The following is a 22301-nucleotide window of genomic DNA, read 5'->3' as shown; positions in this document are numbered from 1 at the left end:
ACATTCTATGCCCAATGTACATAAAATAAAACAAATTGTGATTGACTTTTCAATCTAACATGATCTGGGAGAAGTATTATTGAGAGATAAAGAAGTATAATAGTAGTTACACTTATACTAGAGCTATCGTATTGCAAGACCATTCCAAGTTGAATTCTGTCACGATTACAAAAGCGATAAAAGTCGTTCATAAAAAGCTGACCCATGAAATCTGTGTTTGTTGAAATTCAATCAAAGTTCAAATATACTATAAATTACTTTAAAGTATGGTTAGCTAAGTAAAAGTTAGTGAAAAAGTTTCAACAATTAGAAAGCTTCTGATGAAACTTTGCCCATAGGATATGAAACGATGTGTCAAAAAGAGCAATCAACAGTTGTCTATTTTGAAATCATGGGAATGAATGGTTCATGATGTTCAGATATTAAATCGGGTCTTTTGAAGTTTTAATTCTTGCATTAGAGTATTTAGAACTGCAAATCACATGTCAAGTAGACGATACATGCTTGTATAGAAAATATACAGGATTTCTCTCTCCTTCCTTCCCTACCTCCAGTTTAATGTACTTGTTGTTCTGGTTCTTCTTTTAGGTTTATAGATCTATTAATTCTTTTATGGTGTATTTCTCATTTTTTGTGGTATTTTGTGTCTCTGTTATGGATAATTTGAGTTTGGTAATATAGATCTTTTAGAACTAAAAGAAAATATACATTAAGGGAAGTGTTTCTTTTATAAACAAAGAGTAAAGTGATAAATAAACCACCTGAGGATTTATATTTTAGACAGATTAGTCCCTAAAAAAAGAAGTATCAATAAAGTCCTTTAGGATAGTAGATGTGGACACTACATTCAAATTAGTCCCTATGATTAGGGTAGAAGGTCTTAATTTAAACTGACTTATCTGTGTTTGTTATCCTAAAAGACTTTTTTCTCTTTAAGGACTAATCTGTCTAAAATATAAATCTTCAGAGATTTATTTATTATTTTACTCAAACAAAATTTTATATTAAAAATTTACAAATTTAGTTAAAAAAAAAAGAAATAATATCTCACATTGTTGTTGTAGTATTGTATAAATCTAGCAACTAAAAAAACTCAGACTTATCTCTATCTATATTTGTTAAGATTTATTTTAATTGAAATTTATACTCACTCTTAACATATAATTTTATGCAAAATATATCTTTTTTCTCATTTAAATTTAGATTTAATATTTTTTCTCCTCTATTTATAAGTATTATTAGGCTTTTTATGAATGTATTTAAAAAAAATTATTATAATATTATTTTTAATATATCATTTGACACTTAACAAGAATATTATAATAAAAAATTTACTAAAGAAATAACTTAATAATATGTTTGTATTTTTTTTTTCTTGGAACAATTCAAGAATCAAATAGTGAGAAATACGATGTAACAACTAAAAATACGTTGATGATTAATAACAATAAATAAATTATCTAAAGAGGTAAATACCAATTCGATACTCGAAAGATTCAAGCATTAATAAAATGATTCCTGAACGATTTTTAAATTTGACAAAAGTGACCATCCATTGTTTAACTCCATTTTCATTGATAGAAAACACTGAGTTGACAAAAAAATTTTGATAAAATTTTTAATTTACCCTTGGTTTTACTCTCTCTCTCTCTCTCTCTCTCTCTCTCTCTCTCTCTTCTGAATGAACCAAATTTTTTTTGAAGGAAAAAGCTCAACACAACAAGGTGGAGCATATAAAATAATAAAGAACAACCTGACAACTCTAGTCATGACAACCCCTAGTTATCTTCGGCATTGCCATCAACAACCATAGGGTTCACCACCACTCCACTCATCGGAGAGCAAGAAGGATCTACTAATAATATCCACCACACGTGAACTTTGATTCCTGAAGATTCTATCATTCTGTTCTAGCCAAACTGTCTAGATAACAGCAAAGAAGCCAATCACCCACCTCCTCCTCTCACCTCTTCTTGCTGCAGCATTCGTCCAGCTTTCAAAGTATTGTTTGAGTGTACTAGACATGGTCCATTTCCTTCCAAGAGCGAATAGCCAAGCACACCACACCTGCCAGGAAAGCTCACAATCAGCAAACAAATAAAAAGCAGACTCCACAGACTTACCACATAAGACACATGTACGATCATTTGGGTTAATTACACCTAGTCTACACAGTCTGTCCTTAGTATTCACCCTCTCCACCAACACAAACCAAGAGAATAACTGGATCCTTGGTGGAACGAAACCCTTTCAAATTGCACTTGTGAAGCTATAGCTTGTTATTTCCTCCGGGAGAACCGCTTTCTGCAATACCTGCACAAATGAGTTAGTCGAATAAATACCAGATCTATCAAATTTTTAAACCACTTTGTCCTCCCTCTCAGATGTTAGCTGAACAGACTGTAAAACCTGATGTAGTTGGTTTACTAGTGCCAACTACCACTTAAAAAGCTCTCTCCTCCATTGAAAATTCCATATCTACTCTAGCCCATCCCAAAACCCGCAATCCCCAATAACAGAACCTTTGAGGTTTGAGACCGAGAAAAGCTTTGGAAATAACTCTTTAAGAACACCATGAGGTAACCAGATATCCTCCCAGAACCGTACTATTCTGCCATTCCCTACATCCATATACAAACCCCTGTTCATTTTTTCTCTCACATGTGACTCACTAATTTGTAACTGGCAAATATCCTTCTAAGGACCCCCTTGTAGGTACAGGTTGACCACACAGTATCTCATTCGGATTCAAGTTATTACAGGAGCAGACAACTTTCTTCCACAGGGGACAATTCTCTTTCGAGAACCTCCACCACCACTTAAAGAGCAAAGCTGTATTCCGAATTAATGCGTCTCCAATTTCCAGACCACATGCCTTTTTTGGAGCTATCACCACTTCCCATTTTACTAGTGGTATCCCATTTCTCCCATTCTCTTTACTCCACAAGAAGCGTCTTTGGAGTGAGATCAACTTCTCCCCTACCACCTTCGGCATCTTGTATAGGCTAAGATAGTAGATAGGCAAACTATTCAGAACAGACTTAATAAGAACCAGCTTACCCGCTTTGTTTAGGGTCTTTGCTTTCCACAGACTTAACTTGTCTTCCACCTTATCAATTACCGGTTTTCAAGTCTTCACAAGCCTAGGGTTTGTTCCAAGAGAAATGCCAAGATATCGGACTGGTAGAGACTCCTCCTTGCATCCCAGCAACTGACACATCTCTTACGCGCCCAATGCCGACCACTGTTAACCGGAATGAAGCTAGACTTCTCAAAATTGATACTGAACCCCGACATCAGCTCAAAGCAACGTAACAATCGCTTGTAGTTCCTGATAGTCTTTTCCTCAGTAGGACAGAAGAGAATGGTATCATCTACAAACTGTAAGTACGACAGCTCAATGTTATCCCTTCCAACCAAAAGTGGATAGATGCGGCCATTCCTCACTGCCTCCCTAATCATCCTATGTAGCACATCAACAACTAGTACAAACAGAAACAGCGATAAAGGGTCTCCTTGTCGTAGTCGCCTTTCCATCTTGAAAGACTTAGTGGGAGACCGATTTATCAAAGCCGACATAGACGCAAAGCAGACACACTCCTTAATCCACCCCCTCTATATATGAACCAATTTTTTTTATCCATAATCTCACAAAAATCCCAAGAATAAGGAGGTGAGGAGGAAGAAAAATGGAAGCAAGGACAATGTAACCATAAAAAAAAAGAAATAACGACAATCAAATATAATCAAAACAAAACACATTAAAGTAACAATAAAAAAGAAGAAAAAAATGAAAACAGTGCTGCAGACGAAAAGAAGAACACCACCACAACGAAGATGAGAAGAAGAAGAACATAAATACCAAATCCCAACCTCTGAGAACGTATTGTGACAAAAATACAGAAAACCTCCAAGAGAAGCACAGAGTTACAACCCTTCTTTAGCGCTACTCGAAAGCTCGCCATCAGCAGCATCCATGCCTACTTCCGAATATCGCGATGGAGACAGAGAATTTTTCGAATTTCACTGTCATAGTAGGGTTTGATTTGCCGGCAAAGCTTTTGGAAAATTTTGTAGAGAATTGTTTAACCAAGAGCTTGAATTCGAAAATGTAGCCAGATCCAAAGTCTCTGTCTCTTTCGTTTTTTATCTGTAAAATATCCATTCTTATTATTGTTGGTAAAGAATAAGATGATAATAAAGTTATGTGATGAGAAGTTAGAATGATAGAAAAATTGGGATAGGGTGAGAGGTTGGTGACCATAGGAATTAGGGGTAAGAGAGGATGGAATTAGGGTTTCTGAACAAAGAATAAATTAGAGATTTTATCAATTTTTTTTTAAATCAGTATTTTCTGTCAATAAAAACGAAATTAAATGATGGATGTTAACTTTTGTTAAATTTAAAAATCGTTCAGAGACCATATTTATCAATAATATCTATTAGGTATAATTTTATTAGTGACTGTTTTCAAGTATCGAATTAATATTTATCTCTTATCTAAATTATTCTTTTAAATATGTTATTTACCATTAAAAACGATTTAAATAATTTTTCCTAAATTACGAGTTATTAAATTACTTTTAGTAGTTAACATTGTCTTAAATATTTTCATAAAATACTTATATAATAATCCTGAAAAATTTTTAAGTATATTAGTACATTAATATTTCAATAATTGTTATGATTGATCTTAATTATTTATTATATATATATATATATATATATATATATATATATTTAAGTAAGATTCACGTTTAAAAATTAATGAAATATCAATATATCCGTGAAAATTCTCCAATATTCCTTTGCACAAAAGGAACCATGTGCCTATCCCAGTTTTGGATGCTACGCTGTTCCAAATCCAATGTCACAGCTTCCACTTTCTCTTCTCTTTGCAAGTTGCAACCTCTGAACTGAAACGAACTCTCAAGCCTCAACTGAGTCATAGGTACGTAATTGTACTACTAATACTATGCTGTGTTCTCTAATAATTATACAACGTTGTTTCTTTCTTTCTCTCCATATCCATGGCACCAGATTCCACCCTTTTCAACACCCCAGATCCATTTTCAACCTCTACTCAACGCCCTTTTGCTTACCCTTATCATTTTTTGTGTTTCATTTGCCACTTTCATTGCAAAAATCGAACCTTTTCACCATTTCAGTTATATATATAAGTCTCTTTGCCTGTGGCACCCAAAATTTTGTTTCCACTGACGTTTTGATTCTTTTAAACGTCTCCAACTGTCGGTGATTTCCTTTTTACCCTTATGCTTCCTTTTCATTTCAAAGTAATTTTGATATGCATTTATTCATATAGCTGGTTTTGACAGTGCCAGTTGAAATTTCTGCTCATCTTCCATGTTTGGAATATTACAAAAAAAAGAAAGATAGTTCAATACTTCAATTGTTATTGATTTATTTATTAGATTTCGCTTTCATGCTCATTATTGCAGCTATAATTTTTAAAAAATTAATTTATATAATTTTTTGTTTGGTGAGAGAATGTGAAGCAGGTCCTACAAAGAGGTGATATTGTCCTTTAACTGTTAAGTGATGGGTGGTGATGCTGTTTCATTTCTTCTTGTGTTTTATTTTTTATTTTTTATTTTTCAGTTTTCAGATCATGTTTCAAGGTGTTCTCAACTTCATCAAGTAGTTGGTTTGTGGAACAAGTTCATTTATTTGATTGTTGCCCTTAAAATCAAGGGCAAACCTGAACTCAGAAGCGAGTGAGTGCGGTGAGGAAATTTTGGGATGGTTGTTTAACTAAAATAGTTGCTTTTACTTTTGAATTATCTTTGTTCCTTTCAGTTGTATGCTAGTTGAAGTCATGGTGATAAGTGTGATTCTTATGTAGTGGCCAGAATGGCGAGAGGGCGAGCAGATGGGAGCCCGAGAAAACGGTTGGTCACGATTATGTTGGTTTTCGTGACTATTGGTGGTTTGATTTACTTGTATTCTCAGAATAGCAGCGAGTCTTCGGCTGTTAACAAATCTTTGAAACAATTTAGCTGGAAGGGGGATGGAGTTAATGATGAATCTTCATCCGGAACCAGTGTTGTACCAAAGACCATTCCAGTGAGTTATCTTGATCTGGACTTAACGGGACACAATGTTTAGATTGCTGCTAGTCTCAAATGTTACTTTCCAATGTGAACATTCAAGTTATATTTACTGTTCTACTACATGTTTAAGGTCTGCGATGATCGTCTATCGGAACTCATTCCATGCCTAGACAGAAATCTCATATACCAAACAAGATTGAAGCTTGATTTGAATTTGATGGAGCATTATGAACGACATTGCCCAATGCCCGAGAGGCGTTATAATTGTTTGATTCCCCCTCCTCCAGGGTACAAGGTAACTGTCTTCTCTTGTAGTTTCTTCATAGATGGAACTTAGAAAGTTTGAAATATTTAGAAGGATGGAACTAAGAAAGTTCGAAATATTTAGAAGTTTTTGTGTTCTTAGGCTTTAAGTGTCTTATATGGTTCTTGATGATTATAGATTCCAATCAAGTGGCCAAAAAGTAGAGATCAGGTATGGAAGGCAAATATACCTCATACCCATCTTGCAACTGAAAAATCTGACCAGAACTGGATGGTTGTAAAAGGCGAAAAGATTGTTTTTCCTGGTGGAGGAACTCACTTTCATTACGGTGCCGATAAATATATTGCATCAATTGCCAATGTAAGCTAGTTACTCCTGTTTGGGTTGGGACTAAAATAATCACAAAAGCGTAATTTATTCATCAAAAACATTATAACTTCTCCTTCATGACTGGTATTGCAGATGCTCAACTTCCCAGATAATAATATAAACAATAGAGGAAGGCTCCGCAACGTTTTTGATGTTGGCTGCGGTGTTGCAAGCTTCGGAGGATACCTACTTTCTTCTGATGTAATTGCAATGTCATTAGCACCAAACGATGTTCATGAAAATCAAATCCAGTTTGCTTTAGAGAGAGGAATTCCGGCATATCTTGGTGTTTTAGGAACTAAAAGACTACCGTACCCTAGTAGATCATTTGAACTTGCTCATTGTTCTCGTTGTAGAATTGATTGGCTTCAAAGGGATGGTATTCTTCTTCTTGAGCTGGATAGACTGCTTCGGCCAGGAGGCTACTTCGCCTACTCATCTCCTGAAGCTTATGCTCAAGATGAAGAGGATAAGAGAATTTGGAAAGAAATGAGTGCTCTTGTGGAGCGGATGTGTTGGAAAATAGCTGCTAAGAAGAACCAAACTGTTATATGGGTGAAGCCACTTACAAACGATTGCTACCTAAGAAGAGAGCCCGATACTTGGCCACCGCTTTGCAAATCCAATGATGATCCTGATGCTGTTTGGGGAGTTAATATGGAAGCTTGCATCACACGTTACTCTGATCGTAAGTGATAACCTCGCTCTTCCTTACAATAATTTTTCTGATTCATAAAAAAATGTCGAGGGCATAGGATAAAACTCATTAGAATGTTCCGAAACCATACATTACATTGCTCTAAAAACGCTAATCTGAAAGATGAAACAAACAACTGCAGCTTTTTTTTTTGGGTTAGAAAACAACTGCAGCAAATTTCTGCCTTGTGATCATACGGTTTCTTACAAGAGTGTGAAGAGTTGATTATGTAAATAAGTAGCTTTTTCATTTTTAGATAGATGCTTCATCTCTCTGTTTATATCTATTAATGTTGCATGGTTTGGTTTTGTTCCAGTAGCAATTTCTCATGTTAATTCATGAATCTTAAAAGTTGAAAATTCAGTGTCAATAACTACATATCCTGCTGGTTTCTACAGAAATGCACAAAGCAAGAGGAAGCGGTTTGGCTCCTTGGCCGGCACGATTGACGACCCCTCCTCCTCGTCTTGCCGACTTCAATTATTCTGCCGATTTTTTTAACAAGGACATGGTAATTCAATATATATATCCTTTTCCCCCTTTTAATTTCTTCAATAATGTTTAGTGTGATTCCTTAAATTTTACCTACACTAAAGATAATAAAAATATCAGATAAAATATTTGAGAGGGTGGAGAAGGACCCGTTGGAAACTATTAACATACCAAAAATACAGAGAGAGATAACTGAGATAAGATAAATTTGAGATGATTGCATTGCAATCCTCGGTGACTGTTGAAGTGTCATTTTCTATCAAATCTTTTTTCCATAATTGAATTGAATACATGATTAGCTTGATAGTATATCTGATTATCTATACTCTCGGGGCGTTGGCACAAAAAGCAAAGACATGCATATAAGCGTCAAGTTTACGAAAGGACTAATTTTGTGCAGGAAGTTTGGCAACAACGAGTCAATGATTATTGGACCGTGCTTGGCAATAAAATTAAGCCTGACACGATCCGGAATGTGATGGACATGAAGGCAAATTTAGGTTCATTTGCTGCTGCTTTGAAGGACAAAGATGTTTGGATTATGAATGTGGTGCCAGAAAATGGGCCAAACACACTGAAGATAATATACGACAGAGGACTGTTGGGAACGGTTCACAACTGGTATGACTCATCTTTGTAAAAGGAATGTTCTTCACTAGGCTACATATAAATAGCAATTCCTGCCAGTTCTAACTAATTTTGATTTTTGTTTCTTTTTAGTATTCTATTTTGAGCCATTATTACTTTTTTTTTTTTAATTTAAAGATTTGACTAGAGATGTTTACATTGGGATTTTGTGGTGTCGTAGATTCAGATAGACTGGATGAGTGGTCGGTCTCACTAGGTTAGATATGGTTAGGAAATGATCGCATCACAAATCGAGTAAGGGTAGTGTTGATTATAGAGATGGTAGAATCTTGTCACATGTGGTATGGATATGTTTGGAGAAGGCCTATCAAGGCTCGAGTTAGAAGAGTGGATCGAGTGTAGTATTATTACTAGTGGTAGAAAGAGACCTAATAAAACTTTAGAGAAAATTATTAAGATTCAATATAAATTTTCTAAACACAAATATGATTTTTGATAGGGCATTGTGGTGTCTTTTGATCTATATCGCAAACTCTGCCTAGTGGACAATGCTAGTGTTATCCGATTCACGAACAGCGAAGTAGAGGTTGAATGTTGGGGTTATTGACAAACAAAAAGCAAGTTACCAACTCAAAATACTGATTTCCTATTAATATTAGACTCAAAGGCTTAAATTAAGCATGGTAGTTTTCCAATTAACCTAAATGCTTTGTTGCTTTTGCGGTGCTATTTTGTGACCTTGTTTTGCTGTCAATTTGACAGGTGCGAAGCATTTTCGACCTACCCTCGGACATATGACCTACTCCATGCGTCAACTATATTTTCTGATATCATTGAGAAGGAATGCAGTCCTGAAGATTTACTAATTGAGATGGATAGAATCCTCCGGCCGAAGGGTTTCGTCATCGTCCACGATAAGCGGTCAGTGGTGCTGGCAATAAAGAAATTCTTGCCGGCGTTGCACTGGGAGAAAGTGGCCATATCTGGTGAGGATGACGATGCGATATTGATCATTCAAAAGAAGATTTGGTTGACAAGTGAGAGCATCAGGGTTTCAGAATAGTGACATATAGTCATATACTACTATCAATGAAGATGGATGGCAATCTTGTTCTTTCACTTGGAAGTGTAAAATGGAAGCAATACTGAGTGCAAAGATGGCTTATAGCTCTTTTTTCCCTATGCTTTAGGTGTGTTCTTCCCCCCCCCTTTATATGTTATTGGGTTATTCTTATTCTCTTGAGTAGCTTGAGTTGTAATGAAAGCTCAACCAAATCATGGTCCTTGAATTTTTGCATGCGAACATTGTAACCATGATGTCATTATTGAGAAAATTAGAGGAATCTGGGTAATTATACTGTTTCGAAACTAATTTGAACAAAGTACGGGATATATTAAAAATGTTTACATGCATTACCATTTAGGTTTTATTTTGTGGAGAGATGGTGTAAAAGTATTATTATATCCATTTATGCATTAATAGTCAGGACAAATATTAAACTATCACATTAACTATTAGTGTTTCATGCTGTCTCAATTGTCAACTTTTCTTTTTGTCCAATAAATTTTACAAAAAAAAAAAATTGTGTAATACTGTTAATACATTTAAACTAAATTAGTATTTGACAAAAAAAAAAAAAACTAAACTAATACGGGATTATTTCATTTTATTATTAATTTATTTGAGGTTTTCTTTTTATTGAAGTTATGTCGAATATTGACATTTATTTTATAACAACGCCTTGTCCCACTAGGTGGGGTTGGCTACATCGATCAATCGATGTTATTGAACTTTATTATGTATCAATATATCGTGTTCACATAAAGATCGTTTATATGTAGATTTCGTTTGACTATTTCATGATGGTCTTCCTCTGCCTTTCATCCTTTGTCTATCTTTTATCTCATCCATCCTTTTGATTGAGTGTTCTATCGGTCTTCTTTTTACATATCCAAATCATCTGAGACTCTCTTATATCTTCTTTATCCAATTGTGTATGACCACTCATCCATCTCAACATCTTCATCTTTGCTACACTTAACTTATGTTCGTGCTTTCTTTTGGCCGCCCAACACTCTGTACCATAAAACATAGCTAGTCTGATATCTGCGTGATAGAATTTACCTTTTAAGTTTTAAAGGAACTTTTTTTGTCACATATAAAATCAGACGCACTCCTCTATTTTGACCAACCTGCTTGGATCCTATGATTTACATCATGTTTAATCTCTCCATTATCCTGTATGATACACCCAAGATATTTAAAACTTTTAACTTTTCGTGGATGTTTTCTCTGATCTTCACCTTTGTATTAGGGTTTCCCCTTCGACGGCCAAACTTAAATTTTATACATTCCGTCTTGCTACGGCTTATGCGCAGACCATACACTCTCCATAAATCCAACTTCTTATTTAGATCTTCTCTTGACTTTCCAACATAAGGATGATATCATCGGCAAAAAGCATGCACCATGACACAAACTCTTGGATATGCTCTGTGAGTACTTTCAAGACTAATGTGAAAAGATATGGACTTAAGGATGATCTTTGGTATAATGCTATACCAATAGAAAATCCATCAGTCACACCATCTTGAATTCTCATACTAGTTGTAGCCCCATCATTCATGTCTTTAATTGTACGAATATATATGATCATTACTCTCTTCCTTTTCATAACTTTTCATAAGACCTCCCTTGGCATCTTATCGTACGCTTTTTCCAAATCAATAAACATCATAAATCCCTTTTACTATTACAATAGCTCTCCATCATCCTTCATCCAAAATAAAAATATACCTTGCATTAAAATTTATTATAATAATAAATTATCTATTAAATTAGAAAAGTTATATATAGAATAAAAATTTTGAAGCAAGATATTTTATTTTTTTGTGTCTGATGCAAGATATTTTTGGCTAATGACACTACATTTTCTTTTTGGGTTTGAATTTTTAGTTTAAAGATATGAAGACTTCATTAGATAAAAGCTTCATTATTTACCGATCACACAAAAACATTAACCCAAAAACGAAAAAAAAAAAAGAAACATTAAGAATATCCATCAATATTCGCAGCGGCTTCGTGTTATCTTGTTTTCTATCAAAATAATCATTATGTTTGAAGTTAGAACCTACTCAACTTTTAGTTATAATTCATTTTCAAATTTATATATCTAAATGTTGCATACTGCGCCCACAAAATGCTAGGAAAAACGTGTTCACACTTCACACCAACAGATCAAACACTAACCTCTAATCCATTAGCTAAAACTCGAGACGTTATTATCATATATTTCGTGATTTTTGGAGGAACCAAGTTTTACTCTTTAACCTACTGCTTCCTGCATTTCTTCCCAACAAATCACACCCTAAAACATCAACAATCCTCTCAAATTCAGATTGAATCTTAGCTTACCATGATATTAAGGCCATATAGCATATGTTAAAATCAGGTGATTGATTCAAGGATAAAACTTTATGACCATAAAATTTTAGCACTTGTCTCTAAATTGAGCTCTCTAAATTTGTTATTAACTAGTACAACAAGGGTCCTACAAAATTGGATCAGTTAAAAAATTCCTTAAAGTGAAAAACTCAAGTTATCTAGTCATCGCTTTATATAATAGACATTACTTGCTTCACTTATGCAGATTTCAACTTGGTTGATGTCGAAGCAAGATAGGAGAGAATTCGGTGCCCAGAAAACATCAAGAAAGCTCCCAAAAAGCCAAGTGTTTTGAGAGTAGTGAACAGGTCCAGCTGCAACATCAGCAAAGGTAACTAGAGATAAGCACTTCAAAGGAGAAATAGAAATAAACAGACAGTAATAGTATTCCCCTTTCGGCTAAGAAGGGGAATGAAAACGAACACTTCCAGTGAAGACCAACAATGCAACTATCCACCACTTGTTCAGGTGATTTATGTATTTGATTTTGCTTCTGCTGAACTGATTCTAACTAGAAATAGTTCTGACTGAATTTAGTTAAAATTGATGTTTGACGTAATGTGATTTATGTTTGCAGACACTCCAGATGTGATTTAGATGTAAAATGTTTTCACTTCTCCCAAAAACAATTCCAGAGGAAAGAATTGATCGAGTTAGAAACCGAATGAATAAAAAAATTAAAAAATTAAGCAAAATTAATTTTACCTCCTCCCCAAAATCAGTTTTAATAATGTTCAAAGGAGATAATGCTTCTGATTGATGCATTAGTTACTTCTGGTCTACAGAAACCAATAAACATCAATTCATAATGCTACACTAGTGAAGAGTGAACATACCTTCAACCAGAAAAGTACATAAAGCAACAGCACTGCGGCAATACTGAGTTGGAACAGCATGGCAAATGCAGCAGGTACTGTTGAACTGGGGAAATTCTTCAGGTTCACCCCCAAACGTAATAACTGTAGATGAGATAAGAGGGAGTGATGACCACGACAGATCAAATCAACAGAAAATAAAGCAGCCATCTGCTGCTACTACAACTACGAAGTCTTTTGTCAATAAAAGGTATCTGTTTTACATTTCCACACCCACTAAAAATGAAATCACCGTCCTATCATAAACCATGTCTACAGATAAGCCAATTAAGACTAAGTCATTCACTATGGTCTCCCTTTAACCATTGTCTTGATATCAATCTGATCCATTCTGAAGTTTCTACAAGTCTTCTCTTTACATGAACAAATCACTTGAGATGAATTCTATTATTTTGTCTGCAATGCATGAGAGCATGTCACCTAACTTCTCTCTAAAGCAAACCGTTTTCAACTTATTTTGTCTGGTGCGTCTACTTATCAAGCATAACATTCTCATCCTAAGCATATGTTAAATTCATAAAAATAAACAAAATGGCTACACAAACACACTGCATTATTCACTTTCCATTTGTGTTACTTTTCCCATTTTTTTTCTACACCGCTGCCTTCTCTTAAATAGAGGCATGAGCACAAATATATTTATGCCACCCAAGTACCAAAATAAGACTTACCCCAATTAAAAAGCCAAGGAATGGCAAAAGGATCAAACCCAAGAAAGTAATAGAGACATTCTGAGGTGGTCGCTTTTCAGGGGTCCTGAATAAGTGAGTTATCTCTGTTTTGGGCCCATATCTTGAGTACGGGTCAACTGGGGGTGCAGGAGGTTGGGCTGCCTTCTCAGGTGCTTCCGGAAGATCTAATTTGACATGGCCAAGCAACCGTATGAAAGAGTTTTCCTGAAATAAAGTAGTTTTCACTCGGATATCCTTCCTGTTTCTAGGACAAGATAGGAAATTGAAATTAAAAGGAGGTTTTGCGAGATACCATGGCAGCATCACCAACAGTCAGCTCAATATCATATTTGCCTGAGAGATAGAACAGTTTCTCCACCAGACCAAGAAAATCCTACAAGCCAAAACAACAATGTAAGCAAAACAAGAACAAACAAAGAATATGAGATACAAGACTTTCCGCCATTCACAAAAATATAATGGCAAAGAAAGATGTTATATAAGCACCTCTGTTAGAGATAGCAAAAAAGCAGTTAGGGAAGGTCAGCAGTTCTAATGTAGCAATATAAGGTTACAGTTGCCTTACAAGTGGTAAAATTTGTGCAATATAATGTAGCAAGATAACTTCTCTATTCAATTAATCGCTCGATTTATATATCCAGAGAGATATAAACTATGCAGAATTGCACGATTTAATAAGCTTAACAAGTACACCAACCAAGATATACTTACCAGAGTGATCTCAAACTTCTTGCCAACATTTCCAATCACAAAGACGTGTTCTACCTTTATCTCATGCCTAAACTTCAAAATTGCCTGCAGCACAACAAAATCCTCAATATACAGGCCACAGAAATGACATTCAAAAGGTCTATGCAGCAGCGGCATACCTGATGTGGCTTAAAAACATGACCGTGAGGAGTTGCCAATTGGAAAGAAAACCGCAACTTCTGCAGGTGGTTAGCTGAAAATGAAACAACATCATTTCCGGCAAGATCTAGCCTGCACCAGTAAATGGAATTTGGAAAATGAAAAAAAAGTCATCAAAGTAAGATCTACAAACAGAATATGGTACAAATATATAACCTAAATTTTACAGGACAGAATCACAAGAAAATGGCGACATACTAATCTGCAATCAGAAGTATCCTAACTATGATGATGGAAACCTACGCTTTTTTTGTCTGGACACTTCCAAGGTCACCCAGAACTCCAATTTCTGCATTGCTCACTGCAATAATTCCAGTAACATATATAGGAATGTGAATTTGGCCGCCGGTAGCATAAACTTGTTTACTGTGAGAGTCATGAAGCACAATCTACAAAAACATGTAACATAATATGATTGAAAGACAAACACAAATATATCTTGATGCAAGTATGCAACAGAGGGGGTATAAAACCTACACTAAATAAACAGGAATACCTCAAAAACAAACACATATGTTCCCACATCCACATTATTTGTGAAACCATCCAAGACATGAAGTCCACTTCTTTTGTCATACTGGAGTTCCTGCATCATGGAAAAATGACAATGCCATAGATAAGAGAGAATCCTGGGAAACTAAATAATAGTGCTATAATTATATATTCTATCAAGCCTCACCCCTCAAAATAAGTCCTTTGACTCATCACTCACCTTGCTCTCAATAATACTTGAATCTTTTGCACCAGAACTGAAAGCTCGGACAAGCTTAACTACTAGAGGTGGTGCGGCTGAACCAAGTGCTGTACTCACACGAACCTGATCAGTTTTGTAATTTGTAATAAATATGTCATATTTTCTCAACAGTGAATAAGTAGAAGCACCGCTTATTCACAAATCTATGGAGAACATAAGTGAAGAGTAAAATTGTATAGCTGAGTGAAATAGATGCTGCATGCAGAATTGGATATGTATAAGGATGAGGTATTGATATGATGTAGCATGGCGTGCAGATGAATCAACTAGCAACGATTGTAGGTAATGCAACTAGTGTTCAAGCTATAGCGTGTTACTTTTCCTTAAGATAAAAACAAAAATAAAAGTATATGGAATATATGGGCTAATAAGAATAACAAGAATTATTCGTGATAAATGAAGAGAAACCAATTTTATAAGTTGCAATTGAACTTTTAAAGAGGTTTGGCTCATCAACAAGAAGATTAGAAACCCATAGGGTTACCAAGTCAATGGATATTTTCCACTTTTTTTTGTTGAACAAAGAATACCAAATATCATGGGAAGCCATTGAGGTAGAAACCTAATGTCCAGTGCCTTAATAGGGCAAGGACCAAAATCCAAAATACATACCAATATCATGTGGGAAAATTTGCAAGGACCAAGACCTTAATAAAGTAAAACTATAGCTAAACAAAGATTTTAAATACTTTAATTAGCTACATACCTTAAGTTGGCCTTTCGTGGTTAATGAATAGACCGTTTCAGGAAGTGACAATATCAATGGGATGGTAACCCTACAACAAGATAAGTCAAGAGTTACATTGGCTGAGAAGAACAAGAAACAGAAGGAAAAGAAATATTGCTGTAAAACAAATTTAAACAATAGATTGACTTGTATAGGCACTTGCCTTTTGCTCTCCAGAAAAGCTAACGATTCAACTTGATTGAAGAAGTCCTTAGCGTCTCCTGGGACTCCAATGCCCAAGAGAAACTTTGCTAAACCCAATGTTTTATCCCCTGGAAGCTGCTAAATGCAAAGGCAAAACAAAAGTTATATTTTCCCAAACTTTTTTCTTTAAAAAAAATGGACAGTAATCACATATACTCCACATACATTTATTTCTCCAGAAACTGCAGCAGCAAATGCAGTAACCCCTCGAACAACTGAAGAGGTCGTGGAAAGGGAATCCTGATGCTCATGCCTACCAACAGTTTCCCCATCAAAATAGAAGCTTCCATCATCTGTAAATTTATAATATGTTTGTATAAGTTCAACATGCAAAATATTAGACATAAAGAATGGCAGGACCAATTAAATTATGCATGCGCACGTGTGTGTTTGTCAAGCATATCAAGTCAGATGAATAGTTAATTGTAATAATGCGAAGTAATTTTGACCAATGAATATTTTACATTAATGGGTAAAAAATAAAGTATAAAGCCATATGACATTTTCGAGTGATCATATGTCCTTTATTTTAATCTTGGACATCCATATGTAGTCTAATGGCCAATATTTGCTCCTCTCGTCTAAAAGTACAAGAATCTTCAAGGAAATTATTCACTTTGATGCTAAATGGCACCTTTCAGAAACGAGTGAACTAAAACAAACATCCAACAATCTCACCCCTAATCAAATGGACTCTCAAAATTCAAGAATTCTGAAGATGCATCTTACCTCGGGCTACTTAGATCAGAAACGTTGGGCATTAAGTATATCAAAAATTGTAATGTCCCATTACATGCCAACTAAAGAGAATTACATAGTTATAAAATAAATATTAAAACTTCTCACTTTGAATGAGGTAAAAGAAGCAGCCATGCATACCATTTTTCTCAATGCTGTCAAAAAGCTTCAGTATATCATGTTTTACAGTATTGACCTGCCAATATGGAACTAGTATAAGATATTAATAGATGTGACAGGACAGATTCTGTTACCAAGATGTAACAACATGTAGGAAAGCATATTTACTTCTCTAATCTCTAAAATATATAAAGGGGATTCTATTATATATAATGGGGATTGGGAGAGGTTTGGTGCACAATTTTTTACCGCCCAAAAATGCTCTTCATCCTATATATGCATAATATACTTTTGGTTATTTTTAAAATTTGAACCAAAGACCTCTTAATTGAAGTGTAAGGTACTTACCATCTTGAGTAATCTCACATTTATGATTTTTACACACATTTAATAAAAAAAAAGGTGGATTAATAGGCACGAAAGGTTCCTAGTATACATAAAGGGCTAAAGAGATACTAAGAGAAATGTAACACTCATAAATTTACTTCATATTCACCATGTACCGCATGACATACTATTTCTAGTGCAATTAATTTTATCTAAATAAATTTCTAGACAATTTTTAAAATTATTCAATTAAACAACTAGCTAGGATCCAACTTTACCTTAGACTGATCAATTTCAGATGATGCTAGTGAAATCACTCCAGCAAGGGCTTCAAATGCTAATCCTGCAAGATACACACAAGAAGTTGTCAGTAAATATAAAGTTCAGCAATTAAAATAATTCAAGGGAAGGCACAAGTCAAACGCTAGCTCTGACATGGAAAATATTAGGCATATGAAAGATAAATAATAATATATCAAAACATTTTTCCATGAATTACCAGCAGCATAGGCACTGGATTCTGTTTTGTCAGAACTGTAGCGCCATTTTCCATCACTTTGGCTTTGAGCCTGCCAATGATGAGGAGTAAGGGCATGACATCGAAAGCACACAAGAAAGTAATTATCAAGGAAGTATCCTTCAATAGTAGAACTCGCAGCAATCTTATTTAACACAACTACAGTAACAAAAAAGGAACCTTGATTGACTGAAAAGTTCCCATGGCATCAGCAAGAAGAACATCAACATTTGAATCCTGATCCTGCAAAGGAGATCAAAAGAAGGTAAGGACCACAGGAAATGAAAAAAGAATACTAAAGTGTCCAAAACTTAAACTAACACATCATGAAAGAAGATTTGGCATATTTAAAAAATTGAATTATCAACTAGAATGGTAAAATTCCAAGGAAATAAGCTTCACGAATAAAAACATAAAAACATGTTTAACATAGTCCTTTGGGTTTGCAGCGTAAAGTAGAGGCAAAAAAATTACCTTGATGAGAACCAAACTTCCTATTGAGTAGTATAGGTCAGGCAAAGGACTTGCATCGCTGATAGAAGCCTTGAGTCTTGAAGCAATACCCTTTACAATATAAATGAATTACATTAGTTTCCATACTTAAAATTATTATCTGACAAATTTTTTCCACCCTCTCAACATGGTTAACAATATACAAATTTCTAGTTAATCACCTAATGTTATGATCAGAGCAACAATAAATGATGTGTATTTTGCAGTTAAATAAGCCGATAATAATTGCACACCACATTAAGAGGGAAATTTCAGATTTGTATCATATTTAGGTTTGAAAATAACAGTATTGTTTTCGAACATCCTATTTAGAAACAAGTTAACAACTGCAGTCAAATAATAGTTAATAAAAACAAATTTAAAATATAAGTACCTCGAAAACCTCCCCATTAACCTTGCATTTCAATATGCCATTAACTTTCAAAGCATAGAACAAATCCTTAAGAGACGATGACAACGAACTCAGATTTTCCAACACCACCTTACATGTGTCCGTGCTCACACGGTGCTTCTCTTCAATCCCTAGAATCTCAAAAACCCTGAGAGCCTCATACGCATCCTGCAAACTGATGAAAACAGAACACAGTATTCAATCAGTTGAGTCAAGACCATTTCCAACATAGCATACAAATCTAACAATAGTAAAGAAACAAGCAGCATTTGCACAGATCAGAATCAAACAGAAAAAATAATGCATTTAATGGAATCACAACGCAAACTGATCTCTACGCACAACAAACACAATCTCAACATCACATTCAGCATATTAACTCTAATCTTATCGTTTTAAGAAACTGCAAATTGCAGCAGCAACATCGTCATGAATGCCATCTCCCAACAACAATTGTGTCGACGTCAACAGCATTTTTTTAAAAAGAAACATTTTTTTCTGCAAATCGCAACAACAGTAATTCTTTACGAGAATGAGCTACGAGAGGGTTTAATTAGGGTTTCTCTTGGTTAACCTGGGAAACGATCCGTGAGAAGGGGCGAAGAGGTTCAATGCGGCGGATCGGTGATGATCGGAGATCGGTTGGGGAACAGTGGTGGTTGCGGTAATGGCGGCGGAGATCGAGAGAGCTAGAACGAGGACGAGAACAAACGGTGACGGTGCGCGAACGAAGGCCATTCCTGCAGAATATGAATTAATAATTTTGTTGAGCGATGAAATCAGTGAATGAAGAATGTGAAGTATTGCACTTTGAGAAATGATGGAAGTGGATCAGAAGAATAAGAGAGTGGAGCATACGAGAGAGAAAGAGAGAAAGAGAGAAAGAGAGAAGAGAAGAGAAGAGAGCGAGATGGGTCAGCGCCGAGGAGTGCTCCCACTTAGCAGCGACGACTTACACTACTTAACTCTGAATACTGATGAAGTTGATGATGTCTTGTTAACTGGTTCGGTTTCTCACCGGTTCGTGTAGATAGAGCCAATCAGCCAACAGTCCAACACCCAATTCGGTTCCTAGCTGCTCAAAACTTATGAAATTTAATAATTTGATAACATAATTAAGATTAAATTATTCTGTTAATCTTTATAATTTTATCAAATTTGCAATTAGATCGAGTCACCAAAAAAAATTTTATAATTAGGTCTTTATACTTTTTTTTCTTTTTAGTTGGACTAGTGTTAAACCCGTGCGATGCACAGGCTTATATTTTAATCTGACATGGTAAATTGAAAAAGATATTTTATAATTTTAAATTTCTCAAATTTAGTATAACACTATCATCGTCGTTATATAATAAACGTACTTAATATGTTGTTTTATTTTATTCAAAGTAAAATGCAAATGAAACAGTTTGAAATCTATAATATTCTTGAGCTATAAAAAAAGAGACCTGAAAAAATAAGAATATATATATATATATATTTATATATATATAACTGTAATAGTATAATTGTCAATTTTATATTAAACTTTATATTATAAGGCTAATGAAAATTTATCAACAACCAAGTATTTTACTAATCTTATTAGAAAAATAATTGGCATATGATGTTGTGCTCCATGTTACACATTTTATTTCAAGTCTGAAAGTATAGTTAATGAATTAGTTATATCTACGACAAATATTTATACAAAAGTATAAATCATAATATGTTACTAAAATAAAAATACTATTTTTTTATTTAAATATTATTAAAAGCTTCGTTGAACACAACATTTATTGTTGATGAGTTTGGATTGCTGTCTTCCCTTAGAACTAGAATGTTCAGACTATTGCGACTCTTAATTCTTGACAAAGCAACATGAAGTTGCCCATTGGTGAACACTGATATTTTAGCAAGTAAAGTTCTATATGCGATAATAATTTACCACATAGTAAAATACCTTGGTTTTCAATGTTTTTCTCCTTATATATAGTATCCCGTCAGCCAATAATGTCTAAGTTGCATTTCAAATACGATTTAGTTTGTTAACACTATTAGATATCAATAGCATCACAAACAATTTTTTCATGATGACCAGACCTCATTAATAGCTTCAATGAATTTTCTGTCTTCAAGCAATAGTCCCATAAAATAGAAAACATCTTGAAAGTTAGGATATGTAATCCCATTAACTATCCTAATAGATTCCTATGTTGTGCAACTTTTTTGAATAATTACAAAATTCTCATATAATAGATATCACATGTACTCAGTGGAATATAGTTTAATCTCCCGATAAAATATTCTCTCTTGCATGGATATCATTTCCTTTCTTCTATATTATAAATAAATTGATTTGAAAACTCAGCATACGTTAAAGTTTGACCTGCTTTCAAATTCTTTGTTGGCCTCCATCCATACTAAGAACATCGTACCTTTCCCTTTCTCTTAATCCATGATTTTTTCAAAATTGTCATTGTATTTAAAGATGATATTTTATTTTTCGGATAAATAAAAGATAAATAATTTGTTTGCCAAAATTCTTCACACAGCCTCCCATGTAGACAAATATCCACAATTATAAAATTATTTAATCTCATAATACATTTTTTTAAATATGCTTTATCTTTTATATTTTTAATACTAATATACAAATAATAACATTTTAAATAAAAAGATAAAAAAATATTTATTCACCAAAAATAATTTTTTTCTCAACAAATTAAAATTCTTCGAGCACAAAAAAATTTAATATAACAAAATATTTATAATAAAATAAAATTAAAATAACAATCTAAATAGAAAATACTAAAATAGATAAATTTAAATTTATAGAATTAAATCTTAAAACAAATCTAAATAAATAAATTTACATTGAATTCAATATTAAAATTTCTAGATTTATTTTACTCATAATTAATTATAACTTAAAAAACAATAACAAAAAAATTGTACCAAACTATATACATATATGTTTTATATTTTAAAATTTAAAAATTAACAAATTTATAAAATTTTAAACACATATTATAAATTATATTTTATTAAAGAAATAGTTATAATTTAAAAATTAATAATTAATTAATTATTTTATTTTATAAAGATAAAACGACGTAAAGTAATTTTTTACAGTATGTTTATTTTTTATATTTTTAATATTAATATATCAATAATAATATTTTAAATAAAAAGATAGAAAAAATATTTATTTTCAGCAAAAACAAATTTTTTTAACAAATTGAAATTCTTCAAGTACAAAAAAAATTAATATTATAAAATTTTTTTAACAAAATAAAGTTAAAACAACAATTTAAATATAAAATACTAAAATAAATAAATTCGAATATATAGAATGAAATTTTGAAACAAATCCAAATAAATAAACTTACAATGAAGTTAATATTAAAATTCATAGATTTTGTTTTACTTATTTATTATGTATAAGTGTTTATATTTAAAATATAATAATTAATTATCTATCATTGACTTTTCTTAGCAAATTTATGAATCGAGACACAAGAATTCTCTTAATTGAGGAATGTATTTTTTGAAATTTTTTTAAAAATTTTAATTTATGAACAAATAATTTAAAATTAAAAAGTAACAATTTAAACAAATAATAATA

General features: G+C 33.4%; 2 protein-coding genes across 6 annotated transcripts; one reads left to right on the top strand and one right to left on the bottom strand.

Annotated features, from left to right (window-relative positions):
• The first annotated feature begins 4777 nt into the window (after positions 1 to 4777).
• Positions 4778 to 9948, top strand: LOC130970077 (probable methyltransferase PMT3). Of its 3 annotated transcripts, none has more exons than XM_057896043.1 (9): positions 4778 to 4951; positions 5620 to 5735; positions 5864 to 6084; positions 6202 to 6366; positions 6514 to 6696; positions 6799 to 7393; positions 7801 to 7913; positions 8295 to 8515; positions 9245 to 9947. In XM_057896043.1, coding segments are annotated over exons 2-9 (1800 nt in total). In that variant the 5' UTR covers positions 4778 to 4951; positions 5620 to 5734; the 3' UTR covers positions 9546 to 9947. The 3 variants fall into 3 exon arrangements, with proteins under 3 accessions (XP_057752026.1, XP_057752027.1, XP_057752028.1); XM_057896044.1 differs by having other exon boundaries at positions 5620 to 5744; XM_057896045.1 differs by lacking the exon at positions 5620 to 5735 and having other exon boundaries at positions 4803 to 4951; positions 9245 to 9948.
• Positions 9949 to 11922: 1974 nt separating this feature from the next.
• On the bottom strand, positions 11923 to 19731 carry LOC130970025 (dolichyl-diphosphooligosaccharide--protein glycosyltransferase subunit 2-like). 3 transcript variants are annotated; one of them, XM_057895967.1, is made up of 20 exons: positions 19651 to 19731; positions 19269 to 19434; positions 18677 to 18869; positions 18265 to 18354; positions 17971 to 18033; positions 17773 to 17842; positions 17552 to 17616; positions 16968 to 17022; positions 16254 to 16381; positions 16048 to 16166; positions 15864 to 15933; positions 15116 to 15220; positions 14900 to 14989; positions 14647 to 14792; positions 14364 to 14475; positions 14206 to 14289; positions 13787 to 13867; positions 13474 to 13698; positions 12764 to 12886; positions 11923 to 12241 (listed from the first exon to the last, which is right to left on the bottom strand). In XM_057895967.1, the coding sequence occupies exons 2-20, from the start codon at positions 19430 to 19432 to the stop codon at positions 12125 to 12127; spliced, it is 2100 nt and encodes a 699-aa protein (XP_057751950.1). In that variant the 5' UTR covers positions 19433 to 19434; positions 19651 to 19731; the 3' UTR covers positions 11923 to 12124. The 3 variants fall into 3 exon arrangements, with proteins under 3 accessions (XP_057751950.1, XP_057751949.1, XP_057751951.1); XM_057895966.1 differs by having other exon boundaries at positions 19553 to 19683; XM_057895968.1 differs by lacking the exon at positions 19651 to 19731 and adding an exon at positions 19553 to 19644 and having other exon boundaries at positions 16048 to 16163.
• Between the last annotated feature and the right edge of the window lie 2570 nt (positions 19732 to 22301).

Source organism: Arachis stenosperma, chromosome 3, assembly GCF_014773155.1.
Source record: "Arachis stenosperma cultivar V10309 chromosome 3, arast.V10309.gnm1.PFL2, whole genome shotgun sequence".
Classification (NCBI taxonomy): domain Eukaryota; kingdom Viridiplantae; phylum Streptophyta; class Magnoliopsida; order Fabales; family Fabaceae; genus Arachis; species Arachis stenosperma.
This window is presented reverse-complemented; position numbering and strand designations above follow the sequence as displayed.

Excerpts from the sequence above, each read along its gene's own strand:
- LOC130970025 (XM_057895967.1), bottom strand. The coding sequence starts at position 19,432 with ATGGCCTTCGTTCGCGCACCGTCACCGTTTGTTCTCGTCCTCGTTCTA. Across the intron at positions 18,870-19,268 it reads TCTCACGGATCGTTTCCCAG|TTTGCAGGATGCGTATGAGG; the intron begins GTTAACCAAGAG and ends TGTTTTCATCAG. Across the intron at positions 13,699-13,786 it reads CTGTTGGTGATGCTGCCATG|GAAAACTCTTTCATACGGTT; the intron begins GTATCTCGCAAA and ends ACTTTATTTCAG.
- LOC130970077 (XM_057896043.1), top strand. Across the intron at positions 6,697-6,798 it reads ATATTGCATCAATTGCCAAT|ATGCTCAACTTCCCAGATAA; the intron begins GTAAGCTAGTTA and ends CTGGTATTGCAG. Across the intron at positions 7,394-7,800 it reads CATCACACGTTACTCTGATC|AAATGCACAAAGCAAGAGGA; the intron begins GTAAGTGATAAC and ends TGGTTTCTACAG.